Source organism: Vigna angularis, chromosome 1, assembly GCF_016808095.1.
Source record: "Vigna angularis cultivar LongXiaoDou No.4 chromosome 1, ASM1680809v1, whole genome shotgun sequence".
Classification (NCBI taxonomy): domain Eukaryota; kingdom Viridiplantae; phylum Streptophyta; class Magnoliopsida; order Fabales; family Fabaceae; genus Vigna; species Vigna angularis.
The window spans coordinates 28,872,924-28,895,472 of record NC_068970.1 but is presented as its reverse complement, the minus strand read 5'-3'; the positions used below and the strand labels follow the sequence as shown (position 1 = coordinate 28,895,472).

Genomic DNA, 22,549 nt, shown 5'->3' with positions numbered 1-22,549 from the left:
TGTACGTTTCAAAAGATTTAACGGTACAGTAAATGATTGTTTCCTCATTGGTATGTGGTTATTTGTTAAACTAGTTATGGACATATAGAAAATTATTAACTTAAAATTAATGAAGGACGATATTAATTAGTCCAATAATTAACAATAAAAGGTGTATTGAATTAATGTGCTTAAACAAAGTACATGGACATTATACATGCATATTCGGATGATATTGACATTGATGAACAACATTTAATGGTGCAGTAAATGGTTATTTTGTCATTCGTATCTGGTTATTTCCTCTAATGATTATGTACATGTACAAGATTGATGAAGTTGAATAGTAAGGATGACATTCATTAGTCCACTTTTTAGTAATATTTATTGTATTCCAATAATGTAGAAAAAAGAGGTAGATGGAGGACATATAAATACATTTTCAGATGAAATTGACATTGATGAATAACATTTATTGGTGCAGTAAGTGATTATTTGTTCATTGGTATGTGAATATTTATTTAAATGGTTATGGACATATACAAAATTCATTTTCTTGAATATGAAGGACCATATTAATTAGTGCAGTGAGTAGTAATCATTTTTGTATTAATTAAATGTAGGAAAATCAGGTACATGGAGCATACAAATACATCTTTGGATGATATTCAAATTGATGAACAACATGAAAAAGCAGAAGAAGAATTAAATGAAAACAATGTTCAACCTCTCTCAATCGCTCCAACAATTGGAATGGTTTTTGAAACTGTTAATGAAGTGAAGTTATTTTATAGACAATATGCAATATCAAAGGGTTTTGAAATTCGTACAAGGAGTTCAAGGAAGAACAACAAGAACGAATTATGTTACTTCATGATGGTGTGTTCTAGGGCTGAAAAATATGTCTCCCCCATTCAAAATCAAATGATTGGACGTCCAACATGTGGTAATGATTGTTCAGCTCGAATGATTGTATCAAAAAGAGATGATAAGTGGTACATTTCAGGATTTGATGATGTACATAGTCATGATCTTAGTCCAACAAAGTCCAGATTGTTCTGAGGCAATAAAAGAATGAATCTCAACGTCAAAAGAACTCTAGACTTGAATGCCGAAGCAGGAGTTAGGATTAACAAGAGTTTTCGGTCCTTGGTTTGTGCAATAGGAGGTTATGAGAACATGGAGTTTGTCGAACACGACGTTAGAAATTATGTGGCCAAACAAAGAAGAGCCTTATCAAAAGATGGTGATGCTAAGACACTCATAAACTATTTCTCTTCAATGAGAGAATTAAATAAGGATTTTTTTTACGACATTGATGTGGATGATGACAACCGCATACTTAATGTGTTTTGGGCTGATGCACGAAGTAGGGCAGCTTGTGAGTATTTTTGGTGATGTCATATCTTTTGACACAACATACTTAACGAATAAGTATGACATGCCATTTGCTCCATTCGTTGGTGTCAACCATCATGGCCAATCTATATTGTTAGGCTGTGGTTTGTTATGTTCAGAGGACACAAATTCATTTGTTTGGCTATTTAAATCATGGCTTCGGTGCATGTCCAATAGACCACCCGAAGGAATTGTTACGGATCAGTGCAAAGCAATGAAGAAAGCCATAAAATTAGTGTTTCCTATCACTCGTCATAGGTGGTGCTTGTGGCATATAATGAAAAAAATACCTAAGAAGTTACAAAGTTATGCAACTTACAAAGATATCAAGCGCCAACTTAAGCAAGTTGTGTACAATTCTGATTCCGTTGATAATTTTGTTTATGGATGGGAGAGGATGATAACAACCTTTTCACTTCACACGAATGAATGGCTTTCTTCACTTTACGAAGAACGTCATAGGTGGGTTCCTTGTTACTTGAGAAACAGTTTTTGGGCTGGCATGTCAACAACTCAAAGAAGCGAGAGCATGAATGCATTCTTTGATGGATATATTAACTCACACACTACTCTTCAAGAATTTGTTAAACAATATGACCATGCACTACAACACAAGACAGAGAAAGAGACCCAAGCTGACTTCACGTCATTAAACACAACTCTTCCATGCGGTTCACAATCACTCATAGAGCGGCAATTCCAAAAGCATTACACACATGCTAAGTTTACAGAAATACAATCAGAATTAGGAGGTAAAATTAATTGTTTCGTTGATGGCGTTGTGGTACACGATAATTTGTCATTGTACAAGGTCATGGAGGACTCCATTCATAATGAAATAAGGGAAGAGAGGACATTCATGGTTACATTTCAACGAGACACAATGGATGTTAATTGTAGTTGTTTGCTTTTTGAGTTTAGGGGCATTATATGTAGACACTGTGTTTGTGTTTTGGCCCAAGAGCGAGTAACAGAGGTTCCTGCTAAGTACATACTCACAAGATGGTGTAAAAGTGTCCGCAAAAAGCACACGTATATTAGAGCAACATACAACAACAAGGAAAAGGACCCACATATTGAACGATATGATAACTTAATGAAGACTTTTGGAAATATTGCTGAGATTGTTTGTGAGTCAGTACACATGACACAATTATTGGTTGACAACCTTAGTTCATTTATAAACAAGCATGGCCTACAAATTTCATCTTCACCATACGTCGACAACAATAGCCACATACAAGAACAACACCTGTATGATAGTAACATAGGCCATGATGTAGACACCACTACAAACACTGTTCAAATCCAAAGACCTAAAAGTGTGAAGCGAAAGGGTTGACCTAAGATAAGAAGGTTGAAGTCAACAACTGCGAGAATAAAAAGAAAGAAACCATCAACAAAAGGCACTAATCAAACATCCGTTGATATTGGTGTAAGTAATTATGTTATTAATTTTTACCGTTTTTAGTTGCAATAGTCATTTGGTTATGTCAAAATTTCCAAACTAATGCAAGTTAAACTAACTTCATATCGACTACTCATAAAGGAAACAATGATAAACGTACCAAATACAACATTGAGAAACAACATTGATGTCACACTCAACACACATTACACAACATCCAACTCAATTGGACCGGTACGATTCAATTCCGATTTTATAATTTATTGATTTAACATTTAGTAAGTCGTGCATATATTTAAATGTCATTTTATACTCTTGTTCTGTCATGCAGGTATCAGGTGTGCAATCCACTGGGTTCATGTCACTGCTGACATCATTACACAATGACATGCAAAACACACAGTCGTCCACAACTAATATTGACAATGTATTTTGAAATACAATATTCACATTTAGGATTCAATTCCTCACATGTATGTTGTTACATTTTTTTGGTCATGTGATTTGAAATATGTGGTGAAAATGAATGTCATATTTACAATCATTGTACACAAATGTTCTATTTATACTTTGTCAGTTATATCCATTTGAAGTATTCTGTTTTTGTACAAAATGTCTAAGACAACTAACCAGAAAATTGTACTTCAATAACCACTTACTGAACCAAAAAATCACTGTCTAATATTGATCAATTTTATTAAGGATTGGACTTATAGGTTTTTAACCTTCTACATGCATTTCTTACCCTCGGTTAGATTTATTTACTTAGAACAACACAACCTTATGTTTAAAGATAGTAGCACACTATATATATGCATATAAGGGATTGGCGTACTTTTAACCCAACATCTACATTCACTGGATATATGGATCTTTTCTAAAATATATGTATTGTGTACATGCAGGGATCAAAGTGAAAGAGGGACAATATGAATAGTTTTTCTAATGTTACCCCCGGTTATAGGTTCCACCCCACTGATGAGGAACTTGTTGACTACTAACTGTGGAAGAAAGTTACCTCACGAAGGATTCATCTACATGTCATAAAAGATGTTGACTTATATAGAATTGACCCATGGAATCTTCAAGGTAACAGTCAAATTGGATTGTATAATTCAAACTTAACAAAAAAGTCACTGATATTTTGGTGTATTGAAAATATGAAGAGCTTTGTAGAATAGGAACAGAAGAGCACAATGAATGGTACTTCTTTAGCCATAAAGATAACAACTATCCAAGAGGAACTCGCACAAATACACCAACTGTAGCAGGGTTTTGGAAAGAAACTGGAAGAGACAAAGCTATCTATTCAAAGCATGACTCCATAGGAATGAGGAAAACCCTAGTCTTTTACAAAGCTCAAGCACCCAATGGACAAAATCAGATTGGATCATGCACGAGTATCGACTTCAAACACACAAAAATGGCACACCACAGGCAAGTTTCACAAATTATTACATTCATATAACTAGAGAGAAAGAAGCTATTCTTCTCATGATTTAATTTTGTTCAATAAAACTTAATCATGCATTGCTTCTTTTTTTCATTATAAATGGAATATATTTGTACAAAACTTTATGATAAACATATGGGTGTGATTGGATTCAAAATAGAGTGCTTTCAAGAGTTTCTCTACTAAGAATACAAAGTTTTTTTTCTCTCTAATAACAGACTAAACTTTTCCAACTTTATATCCAAAAACATTCATAAACTTCAATAAAAAGTCACTGAAATCACATTTCTAAAAGCCCTTAAGTATGTGGATTTATGAAAGTAAGTGTAATTATTATGATACTGTGTTAGCTTTTGTAACTATTAAGCCATAACGTTTTCTTCTTTTTTTGGAGTCTTATGCGTGGTTAATGTAGTTTTAACCGTTTTTCTCTGTTTTTTAGTACAACGATTGATCATTCAATTAAAAAATAAAATGTGATATGGTTTAAAGTACGATGAAGGATGGGTTGTGTGTACAGTATTCAAAAAGAGACTAACAACCATCCGTAAACAATCAACAAACCATAAAGTTTAACTCCACATACCTTGTTCGATTTCCCCTTTTCCGCAACCCTAGCTTCAAATTTCATGTATCTCACTCTCTGCTCCTGTGTTCACTCTCTAACTACCAAACTTGTTTTCTCAATGCGTCTCACTCAACAACTATCAAACTCGTTACCGATTCAGCATTTGCTCTTCTCCCTACCGCAACTTTCTCTCACAACCTTCCCCCTTTAGTTTAGGGTTTTCAAAAATCAATTAAAAATTAAAGGAAACATAGACAAATGATGACAAAAGAAGAAAGGAAGAACAAAGGGGAGAAAATAGAAAGGGGATGAACCTTCCGCGCTCCACACCGTTCACGACCGGTAACAACTTCTCCTTCGCCTTCGACTTTGCCGGTAAGAACGTCTCCGATCACGTCCACCCTCCGGTGGCAACCATGGACTTCTCTCTTTTTCTTTCTTTCTTGCGTTCTCTCCCAATCCTAACCCTAGCACGAAAACTGCGTCTTTCAAAATGAAATGGTCGCCCTTTGAAATTTTCAAATTAGCAGCTCCAATTCACTCAAACGCAACGTTTCATTTAGTCTCTCACAAACCACCTCAGCAACAGCCCACGGACTGAAATGACCAATATATCCTTAATGACATTGACAATTATTGGGTCCCACGACATGTCAAATGAATGTAGATTCCTTTAACCGTGTCAAAGAATCATTTTTGTAACAAATTTTATCACTTGAGAGATCCATTAGACACGCTTTAAGTGTTTGACACTCATTTGACACGCGGTGGGGTCCAAATTTTCTGACTGTGCCAAAGGTTAATTCCGTCATTTGCATTAGGAGCGGAAATGAAATTGTGCCTTTCAATTTGGTTTTTTCTCTGAGATCACTTTTGCTGGTCCATTTCATTTTGGAAATCAAGTCTTCGTGCTAAGGCAAGGGGTGGACGAGAACGCGAGAACTACGACTTAATCGGAGGGTGGACGTCATCAGTGGACCTTATGGGAAGAAAGTTGTATGCTTCGTCTTCCTTTCTTGTCTTCTCTTCATTTGGTTGTTTATCTTTCGTTTTTTTTTTGCTTGATTTTGGAAAACCCTAACTAAAGGGGGCAAGGTTTTATAGAGAACGCGAGAACTCCATGGGTGCCACTTAATCGGAGGGTGGACGTCATATGAAGAAAGTTGTATGCTTCTTCTTCCTTTGTTCTTTTCTCTATATTTGTCTTTCTTTCCTTTTCTTTTTCCTTCATTTTCGAAAACCGTAGACTAATGGGGGCAAGGTTGATGAGCTATGTTTGTGTAATTTGTAAATTTTTGTTGAATGTGTAATTTGGGATGTTTGTTTAGTTAGGTTCCTGTTTGGTTAGGTTCCTGTTGATCAAAGTACAATTTAAGATTAAATTTGGTTGACAAAGAGAAACATAGTCAAATGCATTTGAGTAGATGCAAGTGATGTCTCGTGATGCTTGATTTTAATTATATTTTAGGCTATTGTATTGAGAACGTAATATTAAGAGAGGAGATGTGAGTGTCGTTTGCAAGTTTTCTGAACCTATATGAAAGTGAAGAGCAAGCATGTGAGGAGGGTTGGGAATTTAGAGCACCAAGAGTTAAAGTTTTCTTTGCTGGAAAAGGAGGTAGGGGAACTAACCTTGATTATGTGAGCACCTTGTAATGTTTGATTTGTAAAATGATTCTTGAATAACACTATCGTTGCTTGGTATATTGTTGCCTTGCCTTATAAAGCTGCACCTGATTAAAATAAGTTGGATACTTTTGATTTATCCTGTAGACCACCCTTCACGGTTCAAAACTAAATTATGTTCCTTGCCAATTAAGTGGCAGACTTCTTTACTTTGTTAGTTTGTTGTCAATACTCTTCCTAATTTAAAATTTTAATACCCATCTTAGATACGTTGTTATAACGTTTGACCAATTAAGGCTATTTCTTTAACTACTCAAAATTACAAGCAGAACCTTTCAGTACAAGTTTTATCATGACCAGGAGAATAATTCTCCAAAAGGTTGCAGAATTATTTTTTTTTACACAGTTTTATGCTTACATTTTTTTAAAGGGACAATGTAGTTTTGCGTCAGAATGACCATACTTCATATATTAAAAATTGTTTTTCCTCATTTTCTTTAGCCATATTACTTTATTTCTTTAAGATCATCCCTTTTATTGTTGTGAGAACCTTCACTGTATCGGACCATACCTCTCGGTACAAACCAAAGTTGTTGCATAGCAAGGGTAGAAATAACTTTCTTTATTTAATACTTCATTGTCCAGACTAAGGGACCAAAGATGGTATTATTTAACACGGTACAACAGTGTAATAAATTGTTTGCTATCTATTTTATTTTTTGTTTAGCATGAACTGAAGCATTTAATTTTAAATAAAATAATTGTATTAGACTTATTAGATGCATGGTAGGACATTTCTCTTCTTTGTTTATTCATTTTTTTAAGCCTTTGATCATACCAAAGTTGGTCTTTTCCACTCACGAGTGTGCCTTAATATTGTCACATCTCTCCACAATAATTCACGTTGGAGGATTACTATCTTGGTCTCTAGAAGATAAAATTTTACATTGTTGGGCTTATAATAGTGGAATTACATCACATCTTAATCATACTAGTCTCTTAACTTGATTTATGGGCAACTTATATAAATAAATAAATAAAATAAAATAAAATAAGAAAGATGAATCAAAAACTTGAATGGAATAAAATGATTTATTTAAGGAGTGACACAAATACCTTCCCCTTGTATAGCTAAAGAGAAACGTCACCTTTGGGTATTAATGGAAATAGTCCATATGGAGTTAACCAATAATGTTTGAACAGGTTGTAATTTTTTTACCAATATGCGGAATATAATTTCTTAACATAACTCTTAAGAATATTGTTAAGGTAAAGTTTACAACTGTTTTGTATTGTGGTGTTGTATATTTTTTAAACCTTTTTATTACTTTGAATGATACTCTTCGTATGTGCAGGTTTTTGCAAGTGATATTGGTTGCCCAACTGATGACCTAGTACGTCTATCAATACCAATGTTACCAACAAGCCTCCAACACATGTCGTTGATGACATCCTTAACAAATTGATTTCACCTGTTCACAACGACAAACCGGAAGGCAGTGGATCAAACAAGAATATTAAAAGTGGAACAAATTGAGGACTTTCATAATTTGTTAATTTGTATTTCAGTTTTATCATTGTTGTTAGTTTCGAATATTGTCCGTGTTTACATGGATTTGTTATGTAGTACAATTAGTGAAGTACTAAAGTCAGGTTCATGAATGTGTTGCTGCATTAAGTGGTAATGTAATGTATGTTATGTTCTAAGTTTTATATGATGTTTTTTTTATATAAAAAAAATTGACAAATTGGTGCAATAATTGGTTATACCTTCTTCATTATGTGGTTATATATTAAAGTGGTTTTGTACAACTGGCATAATGATTAATAGCGAAATAAATTATCATCCAATGTTGCAGTTGAATAACTCTTAACTCATAGCACCGCGAAGTACAATGATTAAAGCAAATAATTATGAGCACCGTGCAAAAATCAAAGATAGATGGCACAAGTGAGTCAAAAACTGATTTCACAAGTATTACTTCAGTAAGTGGTTATGTCTTAACTGTTACGTGGTTATTTGTTAAGGTAGTTATGTACAAATAACAAAAATGCTTCAGTTCAATATGAAGGATCATATTACTATGTCGTACTAAGTGCTTATACAATGAAGGAGATGTTGTGTAGTATGAAATTCGTGATATAGAAGAAATGTAGTGGTTGTTAAGGATAGATTTGATCACATTTATTGTTGCAGTAACTGGTTATGTGTTGAGTCCTATGTGGTTATTTCTTAATCTGGTTATGTACATCTAAAAAATTGCATAAGTTCAATACGAATGATCATATTAATTAGTCCAGTAAGTGGTTACCCAATGAAGGATCATATTAATTGCTCAATTGCTTACGAACAACAAATGTTATGGTTTTTGTGGATAAGTTTCATCAAATTTATTGGTGCAATAAGTGGTTATCTACTCAGTCCTATGTGATTATTTCTGAAAGGGGTTTTGTACAACACTATAAGTAGTTAAATTCAATTTCAATGATCACATTTCTTTAGTGCAATGAGTGGTTATAGAGTAAGTCTTATGTGTTTTTTTACTCAATTGCTTTTGAACAACAAATGTTGTGGTTTTTGAGGATATGTTTCATCAAATTCATTGGTGCAATAAGTGGTTATCTACTCACTCCTATGTGGTTATTTCTGAAAGGGGTTATGTACAACACTAGAAGTGGTTAAATTCAATATCAATGATCACATTTCTTTGGTGCAGTAAGTGGTTATATAGTAAGTCTTACGTGGTTTTTTTACTCAATTGCTTACGAACAACAAATGTTATAGTTTTTTAGGATAGGTTTCATCAAATCCATTGGTGCAATAAGTGGTTATCTACTCACTCTTATGTGGTTATTTCTGAAAGGGGTTCCATACAACACTAGAAGTGGTTAAATTCAATATCAATGATCACATTTCTTTCGTACAGTAAGTGGTTATATAGTAAGTCTTACGTGATTTTTTACTCAATTTCTTACGAACAATAAATGTTGTGGTTTTTTAGGATAGGTTTCATCAAATTTATTGGTGCAATAAGTGATTATATACTTATTCTTATGTGGTTATTTCTTAAGCTGGTTATATACAACTAGCATAATGGTTAAGATGAATATGAAGGATCTTAGTGCAGTAAGTACTTATGCAATCAAGGTTATGTGGTTAGTTGTAAAAATTGTTATATACAACATTTAAAGTGGTTTTTGAGGATAAATTTTCAAGCAATTATTGATGCAGTAACTGGTTATATAGTAAGTCTAATGTGGTTGTTTATTAAGCTGGTTATGTACAACTAAAATAAATGCTTAAGTTGAATTAAAGGGTCATATTATTTAGTGTAGTAAGCGGTTATCCAATCAAGAATATGTGGTTTTCTATGATTGCCACTACAAGAAGTTCATTCATTTAAAGAACATATATTTTAAAGCATGAACCATTTTGTATTGAATGATAAGATTCATAAACATTCAAAAGTACAACATATTCTTAAATATATAAGACATTAAACAAGCAAAGATACAATTAATAACAAAACAGCCACATAGTCATAAAATTGGTTGTATTTGTGTGTATATACTATGCAATTTCAGCAACACAACCTCCAAAAGAACAATGTTGTTGCGGCATACGATTACTATTACCATGGCTATATCCTAATAAACAAATTTTGCATTATAGCCATCCAAAAAAGTTAAGTGTTGTTGTTGCTACTACTACATAATTATTGCATTCTATGGTCGTTGCTTACACATACTAAACAACCTAAAAAACAAAAACAAAAATTCTATCCTAATCAATCATATTTCATCCACTTTGTCTTCAATATCTACATCACTCAAGTCATCTTGAGCTTCTATTAGAAATTATTCCCCTTCTTCAGGATCTTCAATTTCTTCCTCATCTCCTACTTCATCACTTCATCACTTCATCATTGTCTATAGCATCCCACAATTCTTCATTATCGTATTTCAATGAATATTTTCATGTAAGACCCACTCACAAACCATTTGTTGTCGAAGAACTTGTAATTCTTCCTGTAATAATATTATTGTTGTCAAATATTACACATAAAAATCACTTATCATAAATCATATTTAAATAAACATATATGTAAATAATATAAATCGTTGTGTATAAGTATCAAGTAATACTAGGATACATAGATATATAGATATATATAAGTTGAAAAGTAAGAAGATAAGGTGGTTTGAAGCATTAGGTTGAGAGGGAAATAAGGCCAACACGACAAACATGGCCTTGGTGTTCCACTCTAAACTACAAATATGAGATGAGCTCTGTACCATATCTCTTCTCTTATAACACAAGCACTTATAGTTGTGAATGAATGAACAAAATGCAGCATGTAGAAAAATAAGAAAAAGGTTGTTTTAAAATTATCCTAAACCTATATCCTAATGCTAAAACTACCAAAACATTATCATAACTATGATAACAAACCTAAATTTAACATTAGAAACCATTCCCAACATTATCTACTCTCTACAATTATAAAACCAACATCTGAAAATACCCTTACAGTAGCCTAAAAGTACTGCAGTAAAATAGAATAATTCACATGTTTCACCACCCTAAGAAGAATAAATAATCAGTGAGAGAATAATATGATTGAGTTTCACTGAATTTAATTTGTTGTGCAAGTTGTTAATTTATCTTGACTAGTTGAGGGAATGTTGTGAATTTATTCCCTTTTAGTTCTTGGTCTGGGTGTTCTACTCCCTTTACTTTTTCTCTTTTAATTTATAACTTTGAATGCTTCCTGTTTTTGAATTGTTGAATATTTATAATTTATAATTATGTGATGTAATCATATATGTTAAGTTATTTTAACATATTGGTCATCCTGCTACCATCAAGAGGATTTGAGGTCAACTGCTTTGTGCTGGTATTTTTTGTAATTGGTAATTTTTATTAAATTGTAATAATGGCAAGATTTATTCTACTCTTTTTAAGTACTTTGTTAGTGATGCTTGTTAATTTTTTATAACATTAATGGTCTTCTCACAGCTGGATGCTTGTTATTGCTTTGGTTATTTTCTAAAAACAAGTACAGGGTCCATTATTTTAAACTGTGTAGCTCCTTGTATTTTGTAAGTGTTGAACATTAGTTGCATTACCCAATTATGTTTTTCATAACCATGCACATGCTTATCTATGTTTCATTCCAGGTTAATGAAATAGCACAACCGCACCCTTCATGCATTTTAGATTACAATACTAACCAAATGCAAATTTTCTTTAAGAAAGTTACAACACTAATATTAGAATAACATCATGGCGCTACATTTTATCAATAAAATGGCGAACAACAGTATATTCACAAGCCTAAAACAAACATAGGTTCATACATTCAACAAATATTAACACACCTTAAACAAATCAGTTCAAGTTAGCTTCCTCCTACCTGGAATTGGTCCTTCCTCACACAGGTAAACCCCTTGGGGAGGGAATGCGTCCCTTTTATCTGCTTAGCCTCTCACGACCCACTCCTTCTCCCTTCAAATTCAATTGTTGCTTTTCACAATTTTTGTTTTCTTCGTTACGACCCTTGTCGTACCAAAAAGTTCCTTTTTTCTCGACTTAGGATTTGTGCTTCTTTGAAGGATAAGAATGAATAACCAAAGACGAAGAAGAAATTAATCGATAGCCTTCACAACAGCAAATATGCACAACCACCACGATTGAAGAAAAGCCGAGAGAGAACATGATTGAAGAAAGGTCGAGAGAGAACACCAAATAGAAGAAAGGAAAGTTTAAGACTGGACAAAAATGAAGTCGAAGAGCACGCGAGGGAAAAAGAAATTCTCAAAAAAACGTACAATTTCCTATTTTACCCTGACATCACTGTGCATGTTTTAAATGAAATATGACGTGGCAGCATGTCAAATGAGTGTAATTGACACCTAGGCGTGTCAATGTATTACTACTCTTAAAGAAAAGGTAATTACTCAACATTTATTTCATTCAAACTTCAAACATTGACTTGAATAACAAATTTTATCACTTGAGAGATCCATTACACACTAAACAGTAATAATGTTTCGTATATGCAATAAATGTCACTACTTAAACAAATTATATGTTGTTTCATTCTAAAACCATAAATAAACGCATAAAACCATATTTATATAGAAGCGAAAAAATTAATGTTGCCAATCATCCAAAAATCAATTATATGCATTCCATATTTCTAATATATTTTTATTTTACATGCACATAACATAACGAAAATAACCACCTATTCTCAATTTGCTTAATCAAAATCCAAAGCTGTATTGAAGAATATTCAATACACAAATATCCAAAGTTAATTCAATTCCACAAATATAAATATACATTTTGTGCTGTATTTATGTCTGTATTCAAATAGACAATTGAAAATGGATTCAAATTAAATTACTATATCTCTATTTCGGGTTACTATAATTTTGAAAACTTACACGTGCAAACCAAAAGGATTCGTGTACAAAAAATTTTGGTCACTAAAATAACAAAAAAGAATATTTTTCTGTAATACATGCATAGTGGTCCTGTGCTTGGATTCTATCAGGTAGAGATAGCCATCTATATACAGAAGAGAAAGGAAACAATAATTTATGTGTTTATGATTAATTTATATGATGCTTTTATGTGAATAAAAGACATTTATATGATTAAAGAAAAGTCCCGAAACAAAGGATATGGAATTGGTCTTAAGACATACATACTTTGGAAAAAGGAAAACAGAATCGATGCAAGTAACGAAAAAATTGAACCAAAGTGATAGCTCAGTTTGTGTTGTGGTAAGAGGGTGATAAAGAGGTAATGAAAATTCCTTGTTAAATACGGCAATTGTTGAAACCGAATTTCAATCTAAAGAATGATTCGACGTAAAGTGATGAAGGAAGAAGCAGTACGTCATGGAGGTACGAATTTGTGAGCGAAAATGATTTTGGTAGTGATGTTGGTAATGTGTCATGAGTATAACGTCGAAGGTTGTGTTGTGATTGATGATTTTCAGTGTTCAACTTAAGCATAGAGTCTCTTAGAAGTCTTATGAAATGGTAACATGAGGTGAACAAATACGATGGTGTGGGACCTGTTGAAAAGAAGTGTCCAAATTTGTAAGAAGAGTGTGTAGTATAATATTAGGTGAACCGTATAGTAAGGCCACTGAGGCACAGCTTCTCGTGTTTTGGTTTCTGAAATTACATCTCATTCATATTTGTTGTTATCCTCTTGTACTTTACCGCACATAGGTGCCATCTTGTTTTATAGCGGTTTTGCAGACGTGTTCATTACTGGGGTAGGTCTTGGAGACTCTCATAAAACCCATCATTGCTCATACCATACCACATAACATTCAGTACATTCTTCTCTTCAAAAATGGACCCTAATGAAGTGCAGCATTCTCATTGCCTAGAGATGACCATGGAAGTGCACCAAGTTCTTCCACCACCCCACAAGACCACTCTCCACAAACTCAACAACAGGCTCAAGGAAACCTTTTTCCCTGATGACCCTCTTCGCCAATTCAAAGGCCAACCACTAAAGACAAAGCTAATTCTTGCTGCTCAATATCTCTTCCCTATTCTTCAATGGGGTCCTAAGTACACCTTCAAACTCTTCAAGTCTGACCTTGTTTCTGGCCTCACTATTGCTAGCTTGGCTATCCCACAGGTTTCTCATCTTCTTCTCTCTCTTCCTCTTTCACTCTTAATCATCTACTCAACAACTATCTATTACCATACAATTTTTATAATTCTTAAAAATCATCCAGAACCGGTCTATTTGAATTTGTTTATCCCTATGGTTATGTTATATATGTTGTGCATGATCATGGAAAAGATATTCACTCATATTCTTAACTTTTCTCATATTTTTTAATCAATCATATACAGGGAATCAGTTATGCTAAGCTTGCAAATCTTCCTCCGATTGTGGGACTATGTGAGTGTATTGATTAAACTCTATAGTTTGTGATGATCTGTGATGCTATTATATGTTAACGAATGGTAGTAACCGGTGTTGCATAACTCAGATTCCAGTTTTGTCCCACCGCTTGTTTATGCTGTTCTTGGAAGCTCGAGGGACCTAGCTGTAGGACCAGTGTCTATTGCTTCTCTTGTGCTGGGATCGATGCTGAGACAGGAAGTGTCTCCCACAGGAGACCCAGTTCTGTTTCTTCAACTGGCTTTTACTTCAACTTTTTTTGCCGGTCTCTTTCAAGCTTCGCTTGGAATCCTAAGGTGGTGATATGAAATCATGCTGCAAATTTGTTGCAATATGTGAAAGTATTGGAATCATTGAGATGTGTCATTAATGATTGCAGGCTCGGTTTCATAATTGATTTTCTATCGAAGGCCATTCTGATTGGGTTCATGGCTGGAGCTGCTATTATTGTCTCCCTGCAACAGCTTAAGAGTCTGCTTGGAATCTCACATTTCACTAATCAGATGGGACTGATTCCTGTGATGACTTCTGTTTTCAATAATATTCATGAGGTTGGTTCCCCTTTAACTTTTGCTCATAAACACGCGCACACAGAATTTCAATTCTGATAACTGTTCTTGTCTTTAGGCCAGAATCGATTTTACCACTGTATTATTATCTCAGGTTTTGTTTCCGTGGTTTTTCTGCAGTGGTCATGGCAAACGATACTGATGGGGATTTGCTTTCTAGTGCTACTACTATTAGCAAGACACGTTGTATGTTATTCTCTTCAATCATTTCTTTCTCTTTCTCTGTTTTTTAACTTGCACTTTTTTTTGTCTTACTACATTTATCACAATCACTTAAGTCTAAAGAGGCCATTAACTTCCGAGAAATAAGACAAAGACCATTAACACAGACTCTATATTATATATGTAATATTGTTTCACATGAACCAATTGTCAAACACATGGTCTGGGCTCAGGTTTACATTGCATCTCAGGAACCACTGACACACTTCATTCACAGTCATACATAGATGTGATCTTTTCTTAAAGTTCACCCCACCATCACTTTTTTCATTAATTCCTTTTTTAAAAAATTAATGCATTCAATTGTTTTAAAATTCAAACAAAACTATTTAATATGATGTACCAAATTATATCTCACCATAACATGAATTTCATAATGTGCTTATACTTACCTTATCCTTACATCTTTATTCTCTTAGGAAACTGTTTCCATTACTACCTAATATATATACATATGTTTAGTGCATTTTAATACTTAAAATATCTATGCTATATATTTTCATCCCTAAAACTATTTGCATATATTGCTTAATTTAGTTACCGGAAACAATTCCCTAGTAAATATAAGGGATATGAGTGTTGCAGTATTATGAATTTCAGAAGATTTTGCAAGATTGAAAAAATATTCTCAAGTTTTTAAAATTTATATTTCTAATTATATATATATATATATATATATATATATATATATATATATATATATATATATATATATATATATATATATATATATATATATATATATATATCCTCCCACACAAATTTTATCATCAAATCCTGTTACAAAATATTAAATAAATAGTAAATGCATTCAACAATATTAATTTTTTTTAAATATTTAATGGGTTCTAGTAATAATGTAGTCAATAGTATTATATTAAAATATATTTAAAATGTTCTTTAACAGATAAAACATATTATATATAGAGTAGATTACGAATTATTATATAAAATAAATTTGTTTGATAATACTTTATTTCTTAAAGATATTTTCACATGACAATTAATGAATATAATAAAAAGTTGTTAGTTATCTTGGAAACATTTAATAATATATTGAAGAGATTAACTAACCCAAAATAGTTTTTTTAATTATTTAATGTATTATTAAAAACTTAAATGAAATTAAATGCATTTTATACTATATAATTGTAATTTTCTTAATATGTTATATATAATTTAATAATTAATTAATAGAGTATATTTTAAAGATGATTTTCAAATATTCATTATATTTAATGGTTTTCTTAAAGCTAAATATTCATTTAATATTGTATTAATTAAATGTCCCATTTGATTAAATAATTACGTTAAGAAGAAATATTAACTTACATGCATTTGAGAGGATATAACTGTAGATGTTTTCTAATGTGTTATATATTATATTTAATGTTTTTTTTAAAAGATAGATATTCATTTAATAAATTATTAATTAAATTATTAATTAAATTTATTCTTTGATTAAATAATTACGTTAAGAAGAAATATTAATTTAATTCATATATACAAGTTTTTGGGATATATGTTCTAAAAGAAAACATTTATGTATGAGAAATCATATTATTTTAATGCAGAAAAACTTAAATTAATTTTAAATTTATATTGAATTATGTTAAATCTATTTAACATAAAGAAAATTAAATAAATAGATGTAGACTGTAAATAAATAAAATTATGCTTTAAAATAAAATATATCCTACACTTTCAAAGCTATTAATTGGAAGTTTTAATGACTTAATAATCACTTTATGCCTTAACTTGTTTATATGATTGGATTTGTTTCCAGAAAAAAATTATAAGATTTTTTTATAAAATAGCTAAATTATGCTTTGACCTATAAGATATAGTTATAACTTATGACGTAATAACAGAATTAATAATTAAAGAGTTTTATCATTTTATTTATTACACAAAATAAACAGAATTATTATAAAAGATAAAACATAATTTTTTTTACATAAACTGATGTTAGGCATCCTATGACATCAAACATTAATTATAATCTTAATTGTTGTGACATCAAACATTAAGTGTTGTGATTTTTACTTTAAAGTATAGATATATGTATGCCATTAATTGTGTAAATCAATAATTATAAAATCATTTTATTATTAAGATAAATCTGAAATCCTTACTTTTTGAAGTTAGATGTTCACTAAATCTAAGAATGTTACACATTCTTATGCTTGCATTTTATATAGATAAATCTTTCTTTAAATTACTCTCATTTTATTAAACAAAAGTACAGAATAGTTTAGTATTATAATCATGATTACGTTTGTTAATATACTTTACTTTATGTCTTTATATTATGATTGAATCCAAATAATAAAAAATTAAGAATATAAATTTTTTTTATGTCTTTTTGAATTTTTTTTTTAAAAGTCAAAATTTTCCTTTTAATAATGCGAAACTAATTATATATCTCCTAATTAACTATTTATATATTTTAATTTTTTAATTAATTTTTGTTAGTTTATAAAATAAGAAATTTATTTATTTATTTTTTCTTTTTTTTTTCATTGGGTTAATACGTCAATTTGTAGGACAAGTCATGATTTTTAATTTATTAGTAGGAGGGAAGTCTAGTCTAGCAATGTTTAATTAGTTGGTGGAGAATACACTAAAATAGACCAAATGACTTAATTTATCACTATTACTCCTCAAAACACAATTTATTATATCTTCTTTTAATGAAATCTTTTTGTATAATATATTTTTTTAAATTAAAAAAAAATAGATGACTTACTAACCATGGTTTTCTATTTGCAAACTTGAAGAATATCTTGATAATAACACTAGATAGTTGGTGAGACAATAATATAAGATTTTTCAATTTTATAATGATAAGATTTTTTATCATTAATTTTAGAATGACAAGATTAATTCGTTAAAATAAAGTTTTAGGCTGTAATGAAATTTTTTAGAAATTCAATTAGTGTAATATTAATTTTTATCTAAAGTTAACATATTAACTGCATATTAACAAATAGCAACTTAGTTAAAAAAGTAATAATTATATTTTTATCAATTTTTCTGAAATGTTCAAAACTAAAAGAATTTTTATTTTAAATTGTCAAACTGATTGAAATTGAAACAACAATATTATAAATTGATCATACAGAAAAAAAAAGAGTGTATTTTTCATGCAAATTATTTGTTGAGTAGTTCATTATAAAAATATTATATATGTGACTTTAATTCAGAAAGAGATTATATTATTTTTAACTTAAATTTTGAGATATAAGGTTTTTTTTCTTATATGATATTTAACTTTGTTAATTTTATTATAAATTCTGATATCATGAGATGTTTTTCATGAAAGAATTTATTAAAAAAGATTATATAAGTATGATTTTAATTGAATTCATACAAAGGATGGACAACACTTTTTAATCAAAACTTATTGACATTAGGTTTATTGGTTTTTTTCTATATTTAACTTTGTTATTTTTATTCAATAAAAAACTTAGACTTATACTTCAATTATTTTAACAATATATTTTAGGTTCAATTTTTAACTCTTGTTACAAAAATTCAACCAACCTAAACCACTCTATATTGAATTTATACTTGATGAATGCTTAATATTATCAAATTCATAGTAAGTGACTTTCAATGCACTCTTCGAAGGGGGGTTTAAAAGGAGATTTTTGCTCCTTTATTAGTAATAAGTATTGATATCTTTTCTCTATATTTTGAAATTAATATCCAAAAGTTACTTTTATGTCATAAACAATATATCAAATCAATATTTTTAATTAAACATCAGTGAAAATAAATATTTTCAACTAAAGTATTTTAATTAGAATGCAAAAAAACAAATAAATAAGAAATTATAAAACTAAACCAAACAAATATGCAAAATTATTGATTTGGTTTGAGTATGATGCTGCATCTAACTGAACCAAATAGATTATTATTTCTATATCTTTTTCAAAGACTTTTTCTCTTTATGTTTAACCAAACCACATTGTAAATAAAAGTGTACAAATGAATATCCATCTGATATCATATTCAATTTTTCAACGAGAACATTTTTTTAAGAATTATCATCCATAACTGTTTATAACAGTGCAAGATTACCAATTTATCCATGGCAACAAATAAAAAAAAAAAAGAAAAAAGATTGCATGATAATCATATCTCATTTAACCCGATAAAAAATTTAGAGCAAGTTGGACGAGCTTATTTTTCACAAATTCTACAAATCCATGTAACTAGAATTATATTTTATTCATGTTAAAGACATTTATTTATGAACTATCGAATTGGTGAAGATGATAATCACCCAACCTTTTAGAATTTATTTCCTTAATACACGAGTTATTTTTAGTAGTACGAGTGACATAAGATTTATTCAAACGGTACCAAATGCATTATAAAAATTATATCAAAGGGTTTATTATCAATTTTTGTCTTAATAACATATATAATTAGCATTACTTTATTTCTTCAACAAAAATAAGCTCTGATTTTAAAGGTGTATTTAAATTTGCATGATAAGGTATGACCTTTATGAACCCATTAATAACTTAATGACTATAAGATCCATGATTTTGAAAGTATTAACATATATGTTAAAGTTCATAATAATCTTTAACATGAAAATGAAATTCAAAAAATTTCAAATCTCTCTGTATTGAAAAATGATTCAATATAATAGATTTATTATTATTATTATTATTATTATTATTATTATTATTATTATTATTATTATTATTATTATTATTATTATTATTATTATTATTATTGACTAACTTATATGAAAATAAATAAATTCATGCAGAGCATAAAAAAACCAAAGTTATTTTGGGTCTCAGCTGGAGCTCCTCTTGTGTGTGTTATCATTTCCACACTTCTAGTTTTTGCAATTAAGGCTCAAAACCATGGCATTAGTGTGGTAAGTATTTATTGAATTCCAACTTATTATTTGATTTTGAAAATCATTACTTTAACATTGGCATTTTATGAACTTCATATTGATGTTGTTACTAGATCGGCAAATTGCAACAAGGGATAAATCCTCCTTCATGGAATATGTTGCGCTTTCATGGAAGTCACTTAGGCCTAGTTATGAAAACAGGGCTTATCACTGGCATTTTGTCTCTCACTGTAAGCTTAATATTTTCTTTCCTTTTTCTTTTCAAAATTATTTCAATCTTCTGGCAACATGGTATGTGAAATTCGTCTTTTATTTGACTCACTGAATTAGTAAATTTTATTTATTTATGTTTAATAGGAAGGTATTGCAGTAGGAAGAACATTTGCAGCTTTGAAAAACTACAAAGTTGATGGAAACAAGGAAATGATGGCAATTGGGTTTATGAATGTGGTTGGCTCCTCCACTTCCTGTTATGTTACAACAGGTTTGTGTTTGTTTGTCACCTAAAACCCAGTTGAAAAATGTTGTCTTAGAAACTCAAAATCTAAGGATAAAACTTGCCCTTTATTGAAATGCAGGTGCTTTCTCTCGGACAGCTGTTAACAACAACTCAGGAGCAAAAACAGCTGTGTCAAATGTTGTTATGTCTGTCACAGTCATGGTGACACTCCTTTTTCTGATGCCATTGTTCCAATACACACCCAATGTTGTGTTGGGTGCAATCATAGTCACTGCAGTGATTGGCCTCATTGATCTCCCTGCTGCTTATAACATTTGGAAGATAGACAAATTCGATTTCCTTGTCATGTTGGCTGCTTTCATGGGTGTTCTTTTCATCTCTGTCCAAGGAGGCCTTGCTCTTGCTGTAAGTTCATTTATTTCTTTGGTTTTCTTCAATGATGCCAACATCATCAATATCAACACCATGGTTTTTCTTTCAAGTACAAAACTTTTTAGTTCCTTAAACACTTGTAGCTACTCATGTTGCCCCTTGAGACCAAACATTTTTCATGTTCCTTCCTCCATGCATGTACACTAAAATGTAGTTTTTATTTATTTGCTATGCTATTGATTAGGTTGGATTATCAACTTTCAAGATACTGATGCAAATTACAAGGCCAAAAACAGTAATGTTGGGGAAGATTCCAGGAACAAACATATACAGAAATCTTCATCAGTACAAGGAAGCTGTGAGAGTACCTGGTTTTCTTATTTTAAGCATTGAGGCTCCCATCAATTTTGCTAACATAACATATCTTAACGAGAGGTTAGTTTGAGCTTGGTAAATTCTATGATACAAGTTTTCTTTTGTTACACTAATATTGTTTCTCCTATGACTAAAATATTGGCATGTTATGTTAGAACATTACGATGGGTAGAAGAAGAGGAAGACAACATAAAAGAACAATCAAGCCTTCGATTCTTGATATTGGAAATGTCTGGTAATGTCGTTATATTGATCATACTTCGTCTACCTATTTATCCCACAAGCCATGCTGAACTAATCACTTTGAAATTTGCAGCTGTGAGTGCCATTGATACAAGCGGAATCTCACTTTTCAAAGAGTTGAAATCAACCTTAGAAAAGAAGGGTGTTGAGGTATTATCTTTGACATATGCATAGTTTACAAACCTTTGTGCATGTTTGATCAATGGTAGCTAATTCATGTGAGTTGTGACAGCTTGTGTTGGTGAATCCCCTCGCTGAGGTCATTGAGAAGCTGAAAAAAGTTGATGAAGCTAGTGATTTCAGGCATGCAGATAGCCTTTTCTTGACGGTTGGAGAGGCTGTAGCTTCACTTTCATCAACAATGAAGAGTCAATCACCAGCTATTCTTGGAGGGGCACACACAATTGTGTAATTGGTAAATTTGGAAGAGGCCAATGTATAAGCCAAAGTTAAGAGAAAAAAGAAAAATATGGAAGATGTAGCCACAAGAAGATTTGCATAGAATTTGCGTAAAACGAGTCATTGTTAAATCGTATAGTTTAAACAAGAAAATTAAGATGAATCCTTGTCATTTTTGGCTTCCCTTACTACTTGTTGCTTGTTAATTCAATAGTTGAAGTTGATTATCAAGCATCTAATACATTTGACTCAACAAAAATGCTTTCGAAAATATCGTAAATTTGTAAACAGCTCATCGTATTTAGGAACTCATCTCACTATAATTATTGAATTTTGTTGGTTTTATACGCAATTGTTATTCAGTAGAAAATGTAAAAGTATTTCAATATAACAAAAAATATTCACAAAATGTCAAAGTAATATTTTATTGTAAAATGAATTATTTTGATGTGAAGAACTGCAACAAGATTATTGAAATGCCTTAAATCTTTTATGCTGTCCTTTTATTTTGTCTGTTTCATATATTTTTTTTGGTAGTAACAGAGTTTAAAGAAGCGGTTATTTTTTTAATCTTTTTATAAGGTTAAAAAACAAATGAAATATTGCAATATGTTCATTATGATTTATGAGGTACTTCTACTGTTTTG

General features: G+C 30.8%; 2 protein-coding genes across 2 annotated transcripts; both read left to right on the top strand.

The window, feature by feature from the left end:
- Positions 1 to 1,420: 1,420 nt before the first annotated feature.
- On the top strand, positions 1,421 to 2,719 carry LOC108341370 (protein FAR1-RELATED SEQUENCE 5-like). The gene has a single exon (XM_017579060.1). It carries the CDS (start codon positions 1,421 to 1,423, stop codon positions 2,717 to 2,719), a length of 1,299 nt encoding a protein of 432 aa, XP_017434549.1.
- A 10,974-nt stretch (positions 2,720 to 13,693) lies between these two features.
- LOC108340961 (probable sulfate transporter 3.3) lies at positions 13,694 to 22,087 on the top strand. The gene is made up of 13 exons (XM_017578549.2): positions 13,694 to 14,104; positions 14,326 to 14,374; positions 14,466 to 14,673; positions 14,757 to 14,928; positions 15,067 to 15,132; positions 19,958 to 20,071; positions 20,167 to 20,283; positions 20,411 to 20,537; positions 20,632 to 20,918; positions 21,130 to 21,320; positions 21,416 to 21,495; positions 21,577 to 21,653; positions 21,736 to 22,087. The coding sequence occupies exons 1-13, from the start codon at positions 13,811 to 13,813 to the stop codon at positions 21,913 to 21,915; spliced, it is 1,962 nt and encodes a 653-aa protein (XP_017434038.1). The 5' UTR covers positions 13,694 to 13,810; the 3' UTR covers positions 21,916 to 22,087.
- The last annotated feature ends 462 nt before the right edge of the window (positions 22,088 to 22,549 follow it).

Excerpts from the sequence above, each read along its gene's own strand:
- LOC108340961 (XM_017578549.2), top strand. The coding sequence starts at position 13,811 with ATGGACCCTAATGAAGTGCAGCATTCTCATTGCCTAGAGATGACCATG. Across the intron at positions 20,919-21,129 it reads AAGGAGGCCTTGCTCTTGCT|GTTGGATTATCAACTTTCAA; the intron begins GTAAGTTCATTT and ends GCTATTGATTAG. Across the intron at positions 21,321-21,415 it reads ATAACATATCTTAACGAGAG|AACATTACGATGGGTAGAAG; the intron begins GTTAGTTTGAGC and ends ATGTTATGTTAG.
- LOC108341370 (XM_017579060.1), top strand. The coding sequence starts at position 1,421 with ATGCCATTTGCTCCATTCGTTGGTGTCAACCATCATGGCCAATCTATA.